Source organism: Nycticebus coucang, chromosome 9 (assembly GCF_027406575.1).
Source record: "Nycticebus coucang isolate mNycCou1 chromosome 9, mNycCou1.pri, whole genome shotgun sequence".
Lineage (NCBI taxonomy): Eukaryota > Metazoa > Chordata > Mammalia > Primates > Lorisidae > Nycticebus > Nycticebus coucang.
In genome coordinates this window covers 90,949,415-90,969,116 of record NC_069788.1, presented here as the reverse complement: position 1 = coordinate 90,969,116, position 19,702 = coordinate 90,949,415, and the positions used below count along the sequence as shown (strand labels likewise).

At 41.0% G+C, this 19,702-nt stretch overlaps 1 protein-coding gene and 1 pseudogene across 1 annotated transcript; both read left to right on the top strand.

Moving 5' to 3' along the window:
- Nucleotides 1-9,673: 9,673 nt before the first annotated feature.
- On the top strand, nt 9,674-10,986 carry LOC128594912 (cytochrome c oxidase subunit 8C, mitochondrial). Its single transcript, XM_053603819.1, has 2 exons — nt 9,674-9,921; nt 10,793-10,986. Exons 1-2 carry the CDS (start codon nt 9,796-9,798, stop codon nt 10,883-10,885), a joined length of 219 nt encoding a protein of 72 aa, XP_053459794.1. The 5' UTR covers nt 9,674-9,795; the 3' UTR covers nt 10,886-10,986.
- Nucleotides 10,987-15,447: 4,461 nt separating this feature from the next.
- LOC128594528 (N-lysine methyltransferase KMT5A-like) lies at nt 15,448-16,191 on the top strand (annotated as a pseudogene).
- The last annotated feature ends 3,511 nt before the right edge of the window (nt 16,192-19,702 follow it).

The window sequence follows — 19,702 nt, the reverse complement described above, 5'->3', positions numbered from 1 at the left end:
CCCTCCTCAGCCTCCCCGAGTGCTAGGATTATAGGGGTGAGCCACCTCACCTGGCCCAACACATATTTTTTCAAGCATCTAATACCATGGGCCAAGTACAGAGCTAGATGCTAGGGATAAAAAACAAACAGGTCTTTGCCTCGAGGAGCTTAGAATATAAATAGGAAGACTGAATGAAAAACAATTTTTAAAAAAGAGCTTGTGCTAAAACGGTACTCAGTAGTGGTGAAGAGGATGGCTTTTAGAGTGGCTATGTGATACAAGCAGACTATTCTCAACCTTTTCTGGGAACTTCTTCCAGGCCCTCCGAGGAGATATTTTCTCTTACTCTATTTATCTGGGATTATGACCTTAAAGGACAATGTGAATTGGATTCCTTGGCAAAGAAGATAAAGTTTTTGCAGCAGGAAAAGAAGGCACACCAGAATAGAAAGAAACAGAGAAAGGGAGAGAAAGGGAAGCCATGACTTCTTTTGAACACCTGGGCTTACCTGTGCCTGAAACCAATTCATCCCTGGTCTTTTAGTTTTTAGTAGCCATTAAGTTGCCCTAACACCTCTTTTAATCATGCACTATTTGGAAATGGGCAAAAATAGTAGATTTCTATTGCTGAATTCACATTCTGCTCCTCTCCCTGCTCCCCCTATCAGTGAATGATACCCCATCCGCCTGGTCACGTAAACTAAAAACCTAAGTCACCAGCAACTAGCTATGTATTCCACTTTCTGTCACTCCTGTCTTTTCTTTCTTTTGTACCCCCTCTTCTACCATACATAACCATCCTCTGTGGCCCCCTTCCAGGCTTATCTTCCTGGAAATATAGTATGGAAACTAAGTTTTTGAAATTATGAAGAAAAGTTTTATTTCCTCCTATTGTTTTGCATATAACAATAGTTTTCCTGCATTTTCTGAATTTGTTTAAGTCTAAACAGTGAAGATGACTAAAAACACATGTGTCAAAGGGCTCAGTACAGTAGTGATAATACCTGGTAGGTGCTTAATAAATTTAAAAGTTAATAAGTGGTTATTAATTATTAAATTAATGAAAACAAAGTTAGAGAATATCTTCATCAATGCTTTTCTTAAGGCTGGGTGTGGTGGCTCATGCCCGTAATCCTAGCATTCTGGGAGGCCGAAGAGTGTGGATCTCCTGAGCTCAGGAGTTTGAGAACAGCCTAAGCAAGAGCAAGTCCCTGTCTCTACTAAAAAATAGAAAGAAAAAAAACAAAACACTAGCCAGGTGTTATGGCAAGTGCCTGTAGTCCCAGCTACTAGGCAGGCTGAAACAAGAGGATTGCTTGAGCCCAAGAGTTTGAAGTTGTTCTGAGTTATTGTGCCATGGCACTCTCCCCAGGGCACAGAGAGAGACTCTGTCTCCAAAAAAAAAAAAAAAAACTTTACTTAAGAAGAACGGATTTCTTATGCAAGACATAAAAAATTAATCATAAAAACAAGATTCATGATTGAACTATATTTAAAATATGAACTTAGCTCATCAAAATATATAATAAAGTGAAAAATAAACCACATGATATAAAAAGACATTTACAATACATGAAACCAAAAGGAGCTTATATTCAGCATACATAAAGAATTCTTACAGGCTGTGCCTGTGGCTCAAAGGAGTAGGGCACCGGTCCCATATGCCAGAGGTGGCGGGTTCAAGCCCAGCCCTGGCCAAAAAAAAAAAAAAAAAAGAATCCTTACAACTCAGTAGGAAAAAAAAAACACAATAGAAAATGGTAAAAGACTTGAATAAATGAGGAAATCCAAATGAGGCAAATTAGAAGCTGCTCAACCATGTTAGTATAAGGGAAATGCAAATTAGAATCACAACAAAATAGCACTAGGACTCATCAGATTAGCTGAAAAGAAAAGACAATTCCAAGTATCGTTGAGGACATGGACTAATAGAAACCCTCTACACTGCTGGTAGGAATAAAAATAAGAAGAAGCATTTGGGAAAGTGGTTTTGGAATTACCTAGGAAAGAGAAAAGTTAGCTTGTTTTATGACCTAGCTTCTTCATTATTGGGTATATAGAAAAATTTATCCTCATGTGCACCAAGATATATGAGCAAGAGTGTTCCTAATACCATCATTTATGAGAGTTAAAAACTGGTAACAACCCAAATATCAATCAACAATAGTGATACAGGTTCCTCCCACTCAAGAACAGAGAAAAGCAAAACTCTTTGCAGCTATCATTAGCTACTGAAAGCACATGTAGTGAAAATAAGATGGAGTCTGTCAGGCTAGGGCAGACATTGATGTAGCTGGTCTGGTCCATTTAGGTCCTGCCTGACCTTTACCCTGTGTCTCCCATTCTTACTGTTTTGTAAATTTAGCTCTCACCATGAAGATGCCTATCCTGAGTAGTTTAGATGGATTGACTTAGGAGATTAACTTTTTTTTTTTGTAGAGACAGAGTTTCACTTTACTGCCCTCGGTAGAGTGCCGTGGCGCCACACAGCTCACAGCAACCTCCAGCTCTTGGGCCCATGTGATTCTCTTGCCTCAGCCTCCCAAGCAGCCGGAACCACAGGCGCCCGCCACAACGCCCAGCTATTTTTTTTTGTTGCAGTTCGGCTGGGCCGGGTTTGAACCCACCACCCTCGGCACATGGGGCCGGCGCCCTACTCACTGAGCCACAGGCGCCGCCCAGGAGATTAACTTTTGAATTGGAATGTTATTTTGGATCATGAGTTATACTGATTATTATTTACTATGGGTCGTGGGTTCAACTGATTATTGTTTAAGATAAGAGTTAACATGGTCTTCACTTTGAACTTAAATGTATAAAACTGTAAAGTTAGCAATGGAAGATCAGAACAGTCTTGGAGAGGCTACTCTCACTGTTTTCCAGAATCCCGGCCTTCTGACAAATAAAGTTTGGTGGACCTATCCTGGTCTGTGCATATTGACTGACAGTGACAAGCAGCCAGGCCCTCTTTACCTGGTAACACTTGATGAGAAATTATTGAAGCTGCCCCTGAAATCTCTGGCTTTTTCAATTATGTAAGCCAATCATTTTTGTTTATTATTAGGTTTCCTATAAGAATCATCCAAAGGAATCTTAACTGGTATGCATACTATCTCATTTAATCCCCATATTCACATTCTAAGAGAAATATTGTTATACTGACTTTATTTGCCTGAGGCTATGCAGGCAGTAAATGATAGTGCTGGGATGTGACTTTTGATTTTTTGGCTCTTGACTGCCAATATCTTTTCATGTCAGCATAACAGGAGTTCATTGTAGAATTTCTGTTCATAGTTCAAGAGAAGAAGAGAAAAGTCAAATTCAAAACTGAAAAGATGATATAAGAAGAAGAAATTATTTTCACTATATGTATTTTTTTTTGAAGAATGAACTGATTAACAAAATGATGTTGCACATGTGAAAGAGTGAACTTGAAACACCAAGATTATTTTTTGGACTGCCTCAGGGCACTTCTTGCATAACATTCTTAGTAATAATGGACCACAGCTTTTGTTGGATCTTCTTATATTACAATTGTGCTTTCAATTCAAATTCGTGTTACTGATACTGCCAGTTACATAACTTGAATGTTTTTCCTACTTTTGTAACTTTTCCGTTCTTGTTTCTTGCTTTTCTGAGTTTTTCTGTCATTGAGGTGATGCAATTATAAGGACAGACATAAATACAGACACAAGAAGGGACTTCATTGCTCAAAGATCTTTGGTCCTTGTAAGGCAATTATTTAGCAAAAATGTTCTTCTAGCTAGATTCAGTGGCTCATGACTGTAATAGGATTGCTTGAGGCCAAGAACTTGAGAGCAGCCTGGGCAATAGTGAGATCCATCTCTACAAAAAATAAGAAAAAATTAGCTAGGACTTACAGTCCTAGCTACTTATGAGGCTGAAGCAGGAGGATTCTTCGAGGCCAGGAGTTTGAGGCTGCAGTGACCTATGATGTATGTCACTCATAGTGATGCCACTGTACTCCAGCCTGGACAACCAATTGAGACCCTGTCTCAAAAAAAAAAAAAAAGAATTTTTCTAGAGAGGAGAGAAACTTTCTATGCCTGAGGTAGTATGGTCTTAATTTATTATATAATTTTCTAGAACCTTAAGACCATTTTATTTAAAGATGTACACTTAAAAAAATTGCATTAAAAAGAGGTGAAGTGGGTGAAAGTGTCTTTCTCATTCTGTATACATAGAGCTCAAAAAACCTGATCTCTAGGCTCTAGCTCTAATAATATCTTTTTATATAAATGTAGAAGGAAGGTCTTGCATTGTGGGTCACTGAGAATGCATTGAATCTGGGCCCACTACGACCTTTATTGAAAATTGCAGAGGTTTGAGTCAACAGTGCTAGTTTTTTGTGACTTGGAGAAATTAAAGTAAGGAAAGTTGTTTGTACCAGTAGTTTGAGCAGCTAAAAGAGCCATATCCTGAGGTGGGGATGGGAGGCAGGGAGCTTAATTGTGTTGTGGCTGAATTGGGAGTCAGATTTACTAAAAGCCATTTAAAACTTTTGTCACACAGACCTAAATATTTGATTCTCACATCAGCTGCATTTTGTTCTATTAATTTAGCTAGACTCATCTGTGATTGAGCTCTTTCTCAGTTTACTTCAGTACTTTTGTCACCTTTTAAAAATTAAAAAAAGGGATATTCCCAAAGAAAAAAGACTTGACTAACATAGTCTTTGTTAAGATTCTTTTGTTGTAAGGGATAGAAATCCAGCTCCAACAAGTCTAAGCCAAAAGCAGGATTTATCTGAAGGATATAAAGAGTGGTTCAAGGATAGGAAAGCATTCTAATTGATAAACAGGGATCTTTTTTTTTTTTTTTTGAGACAAAATGTCACTCTGTTGCCTGGGATAGAGTGCCATGACATCAGCCTAACTCACAGCAACCTCAAACTCCTGGGTTCAAGCAATATTCCTGCCTCAGCCTCCCAAGTAGCTGGAACTATAGGCTCCCATCATGCTGATCATTAATTTATCTTTTTTTTTTTTTTTTGGTGGTGGTTTTTGGCCGGGGCTGGGTTTGAACCTGCCACCTCCGGCATATGGGACCAGCACCCTACTCCTTGAGCCACAGGTGCTGCCCAATTTATCTATTTTCAATACAGACAAGATCTTGCTCTTGTCCAGTCAGGTCTCAAACTTCTGAGCTCAAGTGATCCTCCTGCCTCAGCCTCCCAGAGAGCTAGGATTACCATGTCCATTCAGAACCAGGGGTTTGAACATGGTTAGGACATTTCCTCTGGCTCTTACTCTGCTTCTTTGAGCAGAGTGGCTTCATTGTGAACTCACTGTGAAGGGCTTTCTCTATGGGTAGAAAAACAACAAAACACATCTCCCAAGTTATATCATCCATCCCAATGAAGACATTGGTTTTCGGGTCTCTGGCCCAATCATAACAACCCTGCAGAAGGATCTTTGGTCCAATATTTGAATCAATAGCCCAACCTCAGACCATGAAACAATGGTCAGGGCTCAGCCCCTGTAGCCCAGTGGTTGGCAGGTTCAAACCCAAACTGGGCCAGGTAAACAACTGTGACAACTGCACCAAAAAATAGCCAGCCTGTTGTGGCAGGTGCCTGTAGTTACTTGGGAGGCTGAGGCAAGGGAATCACTTGAGCCCAAGAGTTTGAGGTTGCTGTGACCTGTGACGCCACAGAACTCTACCGCAGGTGACATAATGAAACTCTGTCTCAAGAAAACAAACCAACCAACAAACAAAAAAACAATGGTCAGGACATGGGGTGATGCTGCACTAAATCTATTCTTGCATGTCTCATGAAGTAAACCTGAGACACCAGATATTACCTGGAGACACCTAGATCAAATTGAATTTAGCTGGTGTGACTGGGCAGGATGAGCTAAGGGAAGACTGAAAACAGGAGATGAAGTTAGAGAAGTGGGCAGGCATAGTACATGTGGGACTTTGCTTGGTCAGGGTAAAGAATCCAGAACACTATTCAGTAGAAATATGACACAAACCACATGTGTAAACTTTCTAAAAGACACGTTAAAGGAACTAAATAAAAATTGCAATTAATATGTACATATATTATTTGTAAGCAAACATATAAAAATTATATCATTTCAATAAGTAATCGATACAGTGATCTAACTAACAATATATTTTGCTTTCTTTTTTCTTATTGATCTTTGCATTTTGCAATTACAAAAACTCAGCATCAATTTGATGCTAAGTTTTCATTAGAGATACTTGATGTGTATTTAAATGTCACAAAGTTTATAGTTGAAAAAGTTGTTCTCATCTTTACAAGTTTTCCAACTGAATCAAATATCACTTTTTAAAATTAAATTAAAAAGTCAGTTCTTGGTGGGGCATAGTGGCTCAGTGTAATCCTAGCACTTTGGGAGGCCAAGGTGGGAGGATTGGTTGAGGTCAGGAGTTTGAGACTAGCCCGAGCAATATATTGAGACCCTGTTTATACAAAAAATAGAAAAATTAGCTGGGTGTGGTAATGTGTGCTTATACTTGCAGCTATAAGTATACTTGAAATCTGACATTGCAGTGAGCTATGTTGACGTGACTATACTCTAGTGCCTGCAAAAGAGCAAGACCTTCCCTCAAAAAAAAGTTAATTCTTTAGTGGTACTTGCCACATTCCAAGGACTTGGGAGTCACATATGGCTAGTGGGGATTGTATTGAACATCACATTGGCTAGTTTGTATGGATAACTGCAATGATCTCTGTGATGGTAGTTATGTGTCAATTTGAATGGGCAACAGGGTGCCCAGATTAGACATTGTTTCTGGGTATGTCTGTGAGCTTTCTTTCTTTCTTCTTTTTTTTTTTTTTTGAGACTGAGTCTCACTCTGTCACCCTGAGTGCTGTGGCATCATAGCTCACAGCAACCTCAAACTCTTGGGCTCAAGAGATTCTCTTGCCTCAGCCTTCCAAGTAGCTGGGACTATAGATGCCTGCCACACGTCCCAGCTAGTTTTTCTGTTTTTAGTAGAAACAAGGTCTCATTTTTGCTCAGGCTGGTCCCGAACCTCTGAGCTCAAGCAGTTCCCCCCGCCCCCGACCCCCCTCCCAAAGTGCTAGGATTACAGGTGTGAACAGCTATGCCCGGCTGGTGCGAGCATGTTTCTGAATTGGTGGATTCACTATATTGTCCTCCCCAATGTAGGTGGGCACTGGCAGGGGTCCTCAAACTGTGGCCTGCAGGCCACATGAGGCAGCGTGATTGTATTTGTTCCCGTTTTGTTTTTGTACTTCAAAATAAGATATGTGCAGTGTGCATAGGAATTTGTTTATAGTTTTTTTTTTTTAAACTATAGTCCGGCCCTCCAAAAGTCTGAGGAATAGTGAACTGGCCCCCTGTTTAAAAAGTTTGAGGCCAAAAATTAAATAAATACAGAACTCACCCTAGAAGAAACCTAGATAGTTCATGGAACAGAAATTTTATTTATTTATATATTTTTTTATTTTTTATTTTATTTTATTTTTTTTTGCAGTTTTTGACTGGGGCTGGGTTTGAACCAGCAACCTCTGGCATATGGGGCCAGCGCCCTACTCCTTTCATTTTATATTTTTAATTTTTTTTGAGACAGAATCATAATCTGTTACCTTGGCTAAAGAGCCATGGTACCATAGTTCCAGCAACCTCAAATTCCTGGGCTCAAGAGATCCTCTTGTCTCAGTCTCCTAAGTATCTGGGACTAGAGATGTGCACCACAATGCCTGGCTAATTTTTTTTATTTTTATAGAGATGGGGCCTCACTCTTGCTCAGGCTGGTCTTGAACTCCTGAGTTCAAGCAATCCACCCACCTCAGCCTCCCAGAATACTACGATTATAGGCATGAGCCACTTGGCCTATAGAGAATTGCCTATAGGCCACTTGCACTTGGCCTATAGAGAATTTTTTAAAAGTACAAATTAATATACTGAAAGAAATTTGAAGTGTTAGTGCATCTATAGAATATTAACAATATTAGCTCTTAAAAAAAGCAAAACATAGAAATATAATTCTAAAATGAAAAATTCAAGAGATGAGCTAGAAAAAAGTCAAAGAAATCTTCCAGAATGTAGAAGAGATGAAAAGATGAAAAGTGAGAGAAAAGTTGAAAGAGATAGATGACCCACCAAGAAGGGCCAACATCTATCTAATTGGATTTTCAGATTGAGAACACAGAAAATGGAGAGAAGCATATAAATAATAGTAGATCTCTCAGAGCTAAAGAAAGAACCAAGGCTTCATATTGAAAAGTCTTACCCACCGTTTATCCATATAAATGAATAAAAGACACATATCTATCGATATCCTCGAAGAATCTCACAATTCCAAAGGACAAACCAGAACTCCCAAAACAGTGGTTCTCAACCTGTGGGTCATGACCCCTTTTAACAATGAAAATACACTGTGGCATTAAGAAGGTTGAGAACCACTGTCCTAAAAGATTCCAAAAAGAAAAAAATAGAGACTGCATCAAAGGAAAAGGAAGAACTATATTATTACTACACTTATTAGTTCACTAGAGGCTAGAAAACAAGGGAACAATTCCTTTTTAATCCCTGAGGGATAATAATTTTAATCCTAGAGTTCTACAACCAGTCAAATTAGCACTTAAATGGATAGCAAAATGATTTTTTTTTTTATTTTCAAAAACTGAGGAACTTTATCACCCATAGACCCTTCCTGAAAGAATTGTTTAAGGATATACTACAGCAAAATGAAGTAGGAAACTAAGAAAGAGGAAAATACTGGATTGCAGAAATAGGGCAATCAAAAGAAGGCCTAGAATACCACTTGTGCAATAGGTCCCCAAAATAAATAGTGTGAAGGAAATGGATCATTGTAGCTGATAAAAGTATTATAATATTAAATTTAAAACTTACATTGTATTCCACTTTTCCTCCAAGAGGTAAGAGCTTAGTGACAGATAATTACAACACCTTCTCTACTGCGTCCAAATCCTCTATTTGATCCTGCCATGAATGTTTTTTACATCATGCCAGATTTTCAATGTTAAGAATTAATCTATAGGTAATTTATGAACAATTTAATTCACATTAGAGAAGACGGTATAACATGTCCAATGGCAATTTTACAACTCTTTCTCTAGAATGGCCATCAGAGCTGTAGTAGGAAGGTCAGACAATTAAGTTGGAGAAGTCATGCTAAAAAAAGTGCTTTGAGGGGTAGACTAGACGCTGGTGTGGGTGCATAGCTTCCCAAAGGGAGTACCTCCAAGGTGACCCATACTGATATTCAGCAAAAAGGTATGTAGCACTTTTTCTAGGATGAGTTCAAAAACTTAACTGTCAGACCTTGTATAGCATAGCAATATGTAAAACTATAATTTTAGTTAGAGTAAAACTCCCCTTTTACTTCCTGGGGAGGAAGAAAAAGGAAAGTTAACGTGGGGATGCTGAGTCTATCACCTTACCCAGCAGAAAATCAGTGGATACTGAGTACGGAACTAGGCGGCTGGGCAGTGAGGCAGGGGAGTTTGGTAGCGAGTAGGCTGACAGGCCTGGGGGAACGCGGGAAGCAAGAGAGAGGCGGGAAGAACAGCCGACCGCTGGCGAGCAGAGTTGGGGTATAAGGCTAGGGAGCAAGGACTGAACGGAAGAGGCGGGGCAGAGCAGGAGTGTTGAGCGGAAGCGGCCGGGTTGAGAAGGTGCGTGGGCGAGCGTGTGCTTTGTGCCCCTGCGCAAAGTAGCCTTATCGCGCGTGCCCTGGAGCTCGTGCTGCTGTGCTTTGTCTCGCTTAGCTTCGCCTTGCCAGTGGTGTTCCTGTGGCCACGCTTTGGTTCGTCTCGCCAGACGCGCCATGCCTAGCCTGCCTTGGATCTGTCCGGTCCTCAGCCACCGCCGCCGCGTGGCCCTGATTTGCCTGCAGTCTCGCCGCCGCCTTACCCACTCGGAGCCCCCGCATCGGCGGGCTGTGTCCGGCCCGGTAGGTTGGAGCCCAGGCGTCAGGGCGGGACTGACCCGGTGGATGGGTTGGGACCAACGCAGGGCTCCCTGACGGGTGGGAAGGCTCGCGTTTTGGCTTCTGTGGCGGGGCCACAGTTTAGAGGTAATTCTGTGAGAGGGCGACCGTGAAGACATCGTCATTGGGCCCAGGGAATGGAAAGCAAGGAACCCATTACGAGCTGGACCAGGACGGGTGGGTGGTGAGAGCCATGGTTTCAGCAGCGGGTCCTTTACTACCTACCTCTTTACTGCCAAGAACTAGCGTTTCCCCCTACCTGTGGAAATCCTGGGTTGCGTTCAGGTTCCTGAGTGCATAGATGAGAACTGGAGAACCTTAAAATTATTTTCGGTACACAACCAGAGGAACTGTATTTAAGGGTCGTGGCATTGAGAAGGTTGAGAAAAATAATTTTATGGTTGGGGATCACCACAACATGAGGAACTGTATTAAAGGGTCGCAGCATTAGGAAGGTTGAGAACCACTGCATTAGAGGAAAAGAGTTTTCTCTAAAAATTAAGCTCGGTCATCCATTAGTTGAATTGCTACACTTTATGCTTCTCCAGGGCCCTGTTCCAGGACAACTTCTTTTTTTTTTTTTTTTTGTAGAGACAGAGTCCCACTTTATGGCCCTCGGTAGAGTGCCGTGGCCTCACGCAGCTCACAGCAATCTCCAACTCCTGGGCTTAAGCGATTCTCTTGCCTCAGCCTCCCGAGCAGCTGGGACTACAGGCGCCCGCCACCAGGACAACTTCTTAATGCCTCAAAACGTTTTAAGCAGTTTTTGTTAGGCAGCCAGTCACTAGTCCAGGAAGCCGTATTCATTAACAGCGCTTTTCATCTTCTCTTCCAGGAAATGGTGGTTGGATTTGTTGTGATTTTTACGACCTTCTTAACACCGGGTGCCTATGTATTAAGCAATCTGAGCCAGTTCAGAAGAGAGTAAATGAAGATGTTGAGCAGCTGTTAATGCTCAAAAAGCTTTCAGAAGAAGCTGTTTTCATTAAATGAACAAAAGTGCTGAATTGGGTTGATGATGTAACCATTGTGGTTATTTAGTTTCATAACCATATGTATATGGTAAATATTTTGCACTTCTCATTGTGCATTATATAGATGTATAGTCAATAGTCAAAAAATGTTCTGCTTAAGTGTTAAATAAAATTTAAACACTTATTTATGCTTGGTTTTACATGTGATCACAGATTATTTTCTAAATATCATGAACGCTGATGCATATTTACTGGAAAGGTTGGACCTAGTGACCTACGGAATGACATCAAGTGTTATTTAAGGGTGCAAGTGACATCCATCTAAAGGATTAGGTGTGTAGCTGTAAGGTAACATAAGTTTAGCTAAGTGGTTTTATGTTTTCTGAGTATTGCCACTCAGCACTTTACTAACTTTTTCTTAATTTATCTTTCCCTCTTTAAATGACCGCATTCCAGGATTTGGTGAGTATACGGGTACTTTATTTGTATTTCTCTTAATTTAATGGTTTTGTTGTTATCTTCACTTAGTCATCTTTCAGAGTTAAAGTATAATATACACTTTTTTTTTTTTGTAGAGACAGGGTCTCACTTTATGGCCCTCGGTAGAGTGCCGTGGCCTCACACAGCTCACAGCAACCTCCAACTCCTGGGCTTAAGCGATTCTCTTGCCTGAGCCTCCTGAGTAGCTGGGACTACAGGCGCCCACCACAACGCCTGGCTAGTTTTTGGTTGCAGTTTGGCCGGGGCCGGGTTTGAACCTGTCACCCTCGGTATATGGGGCCGGCGCCTTACCAACTGAGCCACAGGTGCCACCCTATAATATACACTTTTGAATTTTAGCTTGCTCTGCCAATTATGCTGTGAACATGGTCTTGTACAGGAGGCTGGTGCCAGGGAGATTCACACCAGATATGTTTAAGCCAAAGAACTGGGGGGCCAGGCGGCGCCTGTGGCTCAGCAGAGTAGGGTGCTGGCCCCATATGCTGGAGTGGTAGGTTCAAACCCAGTCCTGGCCAAAAACTTCAAAAAAAAAAAGAACTGGGGGGCCAAGGGCAGGTATGACATGCCTTTATACAGCTTGCACCAGCTGGTGAGAGGCTTGGGAAGTGTGCACAAGAGGAAAGTCTCATACACTCATATATAGATGGGGAACAGTAGTCATATAGTAGTCCCAGAAGGCCAGGTGCAGTGGCTCATGCCTGTAATCCTAGTACTGCGGGTGGCTGAGGTACCGTGGATTACCTGAGATCAGGAGTTCAAGACCAGCCTGAACAAGAGTGAGATGACCTCTCCAGTAAAAGTGGAAAAAAAATAGCTGGACATGGTGGCAGGCACCTGAGTCTTAACTACTCAGGAGGCTCAGGCAAGAGGATTGCTTGCGCCTAAGAGTTAGAGGTTGCTGTGTGCTACAATGCCATGGCAGTCTACCAGTGAGAGAGTGAGACTATCTCTCAACAACAACAACAAAAACTAGTCGTAGAATAGTCATATAAATGTGACATCATTGTGCCTAAGTATAGCTATATAAGGAAAACATAGTGCCTTCCGCTGGAACCGCATGGGAGGAAGCCCAAAGATGCTATCTTGCCCTACACATGAACTGCACAGTTACTTTGAGCCTTGGTTTTCTTATCTCTTCAAGTTACTGTCTTGAAGGGATATTGTATGAAATAAAACAGTGAACAAAGATACAATGATAAAGCACCTCCAGCAGCATAGTCCCCGAAACAGTAGTCAAGGATCTACAAGTTTGCTAATATTCATCCATTTAACACATCTTGCATTTCTTTGATCTGCCAAGAATTGTATAAAGTTAATAAGATCATTGTCATTATTATTATTAGGCTTACAGTTTTTAGTGGACTTATATGTGGTTACTTTAAATTCTTAATATCAAAATTTATATTGGTATGTTAGTCAAGATTCTGGGTAGAAACAGAATGAGGGGTGTGTGTGTGTGTAAAGAGAGGGAGAGATTGGTTTATTTTAAGGAATTGGCTCATAGGGTTGTAGAGGCTGGTAGGTCTAGAATCTGTAGGGTGGTCAGATTAGACAAGACAGGCCTAAAAATTGACATTCAAGGGTGGCGCCTGTGGCTCAGTGGGTAGAGCGCTGGCCCCATATACCGAGGGTGGCAGGTTTGAACCTGGCTCTGGCCAAACTGCAACAACAACAACAAAATAGCCGGGCGTTGTGGTGGGTGCCTGTAGTCCCAGCTACTCGGGAGGCTGAGGCAAGAGAATTGCCTAAGCCCAGGAGTTGGAGGTTGCTGTGAGCTGTGTGACACCACATCTACCAAGGGCAATAAAGTGAGACTCTGTCTCTACCAAAAAAAAAAAAAAAATTGACATTCAAGTCTGAAGGCAATTTTCTGGGAGAATTCCTTTTTGGGGAAGATGGTTCCTTTTCTTAGGCCTTCAACTGATTGGATGAAACCTGCTTACACTATGGAGGGCAATCTGCTTTACACAAAGTCTACTGATTTAAATGTTAATTTCTTTCAGCCTTCCCAGAAATATCTAGAATAGTGTTTGACCAAATACCTTTATACTGTAGCCTGGCCAAGTTGATACAAAATTAACCATCACATTTGGTTGGGTAGTATAATTTTTCAGAGAGAGATCATGACAGTTGATGATATTCCTAAAGTTAAAGGTATGAGTACAGTGGCTAATCAAAATCTTAAGAATTTGTTAAGATCTACCTTACCTGGACACAGCAATTAAAGAAAATAGACAACCTTCAGAGTGGGAAAAGATATTTGCATGTTACAAGTCTGGTAAAGGGCTGATAACTAGAATCTACAGAGAACTCAATCACAAAAAAAGTAAACAGTCACCATCTATCACTGGAGAAGAGACATGAACAGAACCTTCTCTGAAGACGTTGGAATGTGATTGCCTATGGTCACAAGTTCCTCAGGAGTTCCACACAGCGAGACCCCCCTCTAAAAATAGCCAAGCGTGTGGCAGGTGCCTATAGTCTCAGCTATTTGGGAGACTGAGGCAAGAAAATCGCTCGAGCCCCAGAATCTTGAGTTTGCTGTGAGCTATGAAGCCATGGCACTCTACCCAGGGTGACAAAGTGAGACTGTCTCAAAAAAAAAAAAAAAAAGTAATTGCAACAACAACAAAAATAAACAAATGGGACTTCATTAAACTGAAAAGCTTCTGTACAGCTAAGGAGACAATAACCAAAGCAAAGAGACAACCTACACAATGGGAAAGGATATTTGCATATTTTCAATCAGACAAAAGCTTGATAACTAGGATCAATAGAGAACTCATTAATCCACAGGAAAAAAGCCAACAATCCCATATATCAATGGGCAAGAGACATGAATAGAACCTTCTCTAAAGACAACAGATGAATGGCAACAAACACATGAAAAAATGTTCATCATCTCTATATATTAGAGAAATGCAAATCAAAACAACCCTGAGATATCATCTAACCCCAGTGAGAATGGCCCACATCACAAAATCTCAAAACTGCAGATGCTGGCGTGGATGTGGAGAGAAGGGAACAATTTTACCCTGCTGGTGGGACTGCAAACTAGTACAACCTTTCTGGAAGGAAGTATGGAGAAACCTCAAAGCACTCAAGCTAGACCTCCCATTTGATCCTGCAATCCCATTACTGGGCATCTACCCAGAAGGAAAAAAAATCCTTTTATCATAAGGACACTTGTACTAGACTGTTTATTGCAGCTCAATTTACCATTGCCAAAATGTGGAAACAGCCTAAATGCCTACCAACCCAGGAATGGATTAACAAGCTGTGGTATATGTATACCATAGAATACTATTCAGCCATTAAAAAAATTGGGGACTTTACATCCTTCGTATTAACCTGGATGGAAGTGGAAGACATTATTCTTAGTAAAGCATCACGAGAATGGAGAAGCATGAATCCTATGTACTCAATTTTGATATGAGGACAATTAATGACAATTAAGGTTATGGAGGGGGAGCAGAAAGAGGGACGGAGGGAGGGGGGTGGGGCCTTGGTGTGTGTCACACTTTATGGGGGCAAGACATGATTGCAAGAGGGACTTTACCTAACAATTGCAATCAGTGTAACCTGGCTTATTGTACCCTCAATGAATCCCCAACAATAAAAAATAATAATAATACAAAAAAAAGTAAAAAAAAAAAAAAGGTAGGCATGGCCAATAAATATGAAAAAAAAATGTTCATTGTCCCTAATCAGAGAAATGCAAATCAGAACCACCTTAAGATATCATCTAACGCCAGTGAGAACAACCCACATCAGGAAGTCCCAAAGGTGCAGATACTGGTGTTGATATGGACAAATACTTTTACACTGTTGGTGGGATTGCAAACTGGTAACAGTCTCTTTGAAAAGAAGCATGGAGAATCCTCAGAGAACTTAAAATAGACCTGGCTCCTGGTGGCTGTGGCTGCTGCAGTATCCGGGAGCCTGGCCTTGGCGGCTGTTGTAATAGCAGCAGCAGCAGCAGGTGGCAGTGATGGTGGCTGTTTGAGGCAAGAAAAGAAATCCTGGGAATGCAATATGCAATATCATGAAGTCTGAGAAACGGAAGATTAAAGATGCACCTTTTCCAAACCAAAAATCTGAAGTAGCAGAGCCTCTAAAAATTCCAGCCTCATCTTTTGATTCTACCAATGCAGCAGTCACCAAGCTAGCCCTGAAAAAAACCCATCAGGGGCAAGCAGGCCCCTCAGAAAAGAGCTCAAGGAAAAACACAACAAAATCACAAACTCACAGATTTCTACCTGGTCCGAAGGAGCTCCAGGAAGAGCACAGCTGAGTTGCAGTTGGAAGAAAGGAAAAGAATAGATGAATTGATTGACAGTGGGGAGGAAGAAGGCATGAAGATTGACCTCACTTATGGCAAAAGCAGGGGCTGATAGCCACAAAGCTGTTCTCCCAGGGTGACTTTGTGGTGGAATACCATGGGGACCTCATGGAGATCACCAATGCCAAGAAGCAGGACGCTCTGTATGCACAAGATCCCTCCACAGGCTGCTACATGTACTATTTCCATTATTTGAGCAAAACCTGTGTAGATTGAACTAGAGAAACAAACTGCCTGGGAAGGCAGAGCAATCACAGCAAAAGTGGGAACTGCCAAACCAAACTGCACAACATTCACGTTGTACCTCACCTCATCCTCATTGCTTTCTGAGACATCTAGGCCAGGGAAGAGCTCTTGTATGACCATGGGGCCTGCAGCCAGGCTTCCATTGAAGCCTACCCATGGCTGACGCATTAGCCCACCAGCTGGTTGCTCTCCTTGCCTTCTTCAAAGGACAAAGTGCCCTCAAAAGGAATTGATTTTTTTTTTATTTTACACAATCTTAGTAGATGATTTCAGATGTTTTTAAAAAGCATATGAAGATGCCTTTTCACTGTAGTATTTAAATATCTGTTACAAGTTTCCAAGGTGGACTTAAATAGATGGCCTTATATTACCAAAACTTTTATGTTCTAGTTGTTTTTGTACTTTTCTGCATAGAAGTCGAACGTTTGTGCTTCCCATGAGTGCAGTCAAAGACTCAGCACAGGTTTTAGAGGAAAGAGTCAAACAGGAACTAGGAAGCCAGGGGGAATCTCCTGCCTCTAGTGGAAGAGCCAGGACTTTGTCACCACACTCCTGATGTCCAGAGACAGGGTGGATGTGTGGAAGATGCCGCCTCCTGAAACCTGGACAAGATGTTTTCAAGCTCTTGTTCTCCTGACGTCTCGACAAGCACACATTGAAGTGTGTAAATATTTTTTAAAAGGTTTCACAATAAGCCACTCTTTTCTTCTGCTTTCCTGAAAGCTTACTGACTCCATGGCCTGGGAGCACTGGCTGGGCATTGATTTGCTCTTCTAGAGGCTGCCGCTTTTCTGGGCACCTTGAAGCATCAGAGCAGGAAATCAAACCAGATGTGGGCAGGGAAAACAATGCTTATGTACCCTGCTAGGACAGGGTTTCCTGAAACTGGGTTAATTCTTTATAGAAATGTGAAACACTGAATTTATTTAAAAAATAAGAAACTAAAAACAAACAAATTGAAAAAAAAAAACTCAGAAAACAAATGTATATAGGTCTTGAAGTGAGTGAAGTGGCTGTGTTATTTGGGGCAGGGGGTGTTTGTTTTTGTAGAAGAGATTTGAGATGGTACTCTAATAAAAAATAAAGTTTTGTAGTGGGACCACAGGTTACTTACCTGACACCCCATCCCTGCCCCACTCACCTGATACTGCTGGGTTGAAAGGTCCAGACCTGCTGTCAAGGCCTTCTATTCTGTCAGACCATCTGTGTCCTTCCTGTGAAGAAGTAGCCATGAACTGGAATGTAAGGACCTCCACCTCAGCCACCGCTTCTTGCCTCAGAGAAAAGTCCCCACATGTGTAGGGGAATGGGCAGGATCTAGCGGCCCCCAGGGATCAAGGATAAAGCTGAAGTTTTCACCTCACCTCCTCAACCTCAACTGTGCTGGCAGGAGGAGTGGGTGGCTTCCTCCTCCCTCCTTAAGTAGGAACACTTTTCACACTCCTTTCAGTCCAGGGGGCTGAGTCTCAGGAACCATGATCTGAGGTCTCATCCTGGTCCCAGGTAAATGTGAATGAAGACAAGCATGAGAGCCTGTCCTCGTCCTCGATTCACCCCCCACTCCAGGCCTCATGAACTTGCTACCTAAGAAAGTCTTCCCCCACCGTAGGCAGCCTAGTTGGCAGTCAGCAAATTGGAGGAGGATCTGACAAGAGGGTGTAAATGTGAGATAAAAATGTCTTGCTTGTACCTGTTTGTGGTTCAGCTTTGTATTTAAACAAAAAAACAAAGGAAATAAACTTGAAAATTATTTATCATAAAAATGAAGCAAGAAAAATTAAAATATTTATTGGCAGGCCAAAAAAAAAATAGATCTTCCATTTATCCTATAAACCCATTACAGGGCATCTACCCAGAAGAAAAAAAATCATTTATCATAAGGACATTTGTACCAGATTGCTCATTGCAGCTCAATTTACAGTCACCAAGATGTGGAAACAACCTAAATGCCCATCAACCCATGAACGAATTAATAAACTGGTATATGTATATCATGGTATACTATTCAGCCATAAAGATGGAGACTTTATATCCTTTGTATTAACCTGGATGGAATTGAAGCACATTCTTAGTAAAGTATCAATAGAATGGAGAAGCAAGAATCCAGTGTACTTAGTACTAATATGAAGCCAGTAGATGAACTAATACCCACACAAGAGAAAAACTCAATTTAATTCAAACTGGGGGGAGGAGGGAGAAGGATTGGTATGCTTCTACCTAGGGCAAAATGTAAGGGTACATGGCACACCTTCTAGGTGTGGGACACAGCTACAACAGGGACTTCATCTAACAAACATGATGTAACCTAATCATTTGTACCCTCATATTAATCTGAAATAAAAAATAAAATTAAAAATCATATTAAAATATATAAATTTAAATATCTTCCTAGTTCACTGGTGGCAAACCTGCTTAGTTCCTTCTTTTTTTTTTTTTTTTTGAGACAGTCTCAAGTTAGTTAGAGTGCCGTGGTGTCACAACTCATAGCAACCTCAAACTCTTGGGCCTAAGCGATTCTCTTGGCTCAGCCTCCCAAGTAGCTGGGACTACAGGTGCCCGCCACAGCGCCCATCGATTTTTATTACTTTTATTTTTTTGGCTATAGTTGTCATTGTTTGGCAGGCCCAGGCTGGATTCAAACCTGCCAGCTCTTGTGTATGTGGCTGGCGCCCTAGCTGCTGAGCTACAGGCGCCAAACTACTTAGTTCCTTTAAATGAGCTCTGATCCATCAGGACACAGATCCAATCTTGTGGTTTCTCGTATTCAACCAGACCAGTCTCCTGCTGCCAATTTTGAACTTATTTTTTATTTTGTGACTCGTGGTTTGTACTTAAGCTGCTGGTACCTGCTTCGCTTCCATGTGCTCCAAATAATGGCAAAAGACTGGTTTATCTTCTTACTGTCTGGGGAAGAATATTGAACTATAGGAGTTTTTTCCATGAACTTCATCACTTAATTTTATGAACCATTTATTTGACACTCGGATTTATTTATTGAGTACTCATACAATAATACTGTGTGCTGGGAAATAGTAGCTCATTTTGATAAATAAGCTCTGTGTCCTTGTTTTTTTCCTTAATTTTACATATGTGAAGGTGTCACATTCAAAATAAAATTGGTTATTATTTGGGGTGGTTTTGTTCTATAAAGTTGCTGTGAACACTGAATTAGTGGCTACTGAATCTTTGCTTCTAAAAGAAATATATGCTTAAGTTCCTGTGAGCCTTGGGTCACAACATTTTTGTCAGTCTCTCAGTACATAAGTTGTTTTTATGCATATTTCTTTTCAAAAATGCCTGATTTAATATACAGATGCTCCACAACTTCAGATGGGAGTTACCTTCCAATAAATCCATTTTAAGTTAATAAAATAAGTAGAAATGTGTTTAATACACCTAACCTATTAAATATCATAACTTAGCCTTAGCTTACCTTAAACATGCTGGGAATACTTAGATTAGTTTACAGCTGGGGAAAATTGTCTAACACAACCCCTACTTTATAATAAGCATTGAATGTCTTATGTATTCCATTTAATACTGTACTGAAAAGTGAAAGACAAAATAGTTGTATGGTCCTTAAAGTATGGTTTCTACTGAATGCATATTTTGCTCCATTGTAAAGTCAAAAAATTTTAAGTTGAACCATAGTTAAGTTGCAGACTGTATATTGTTGATTATA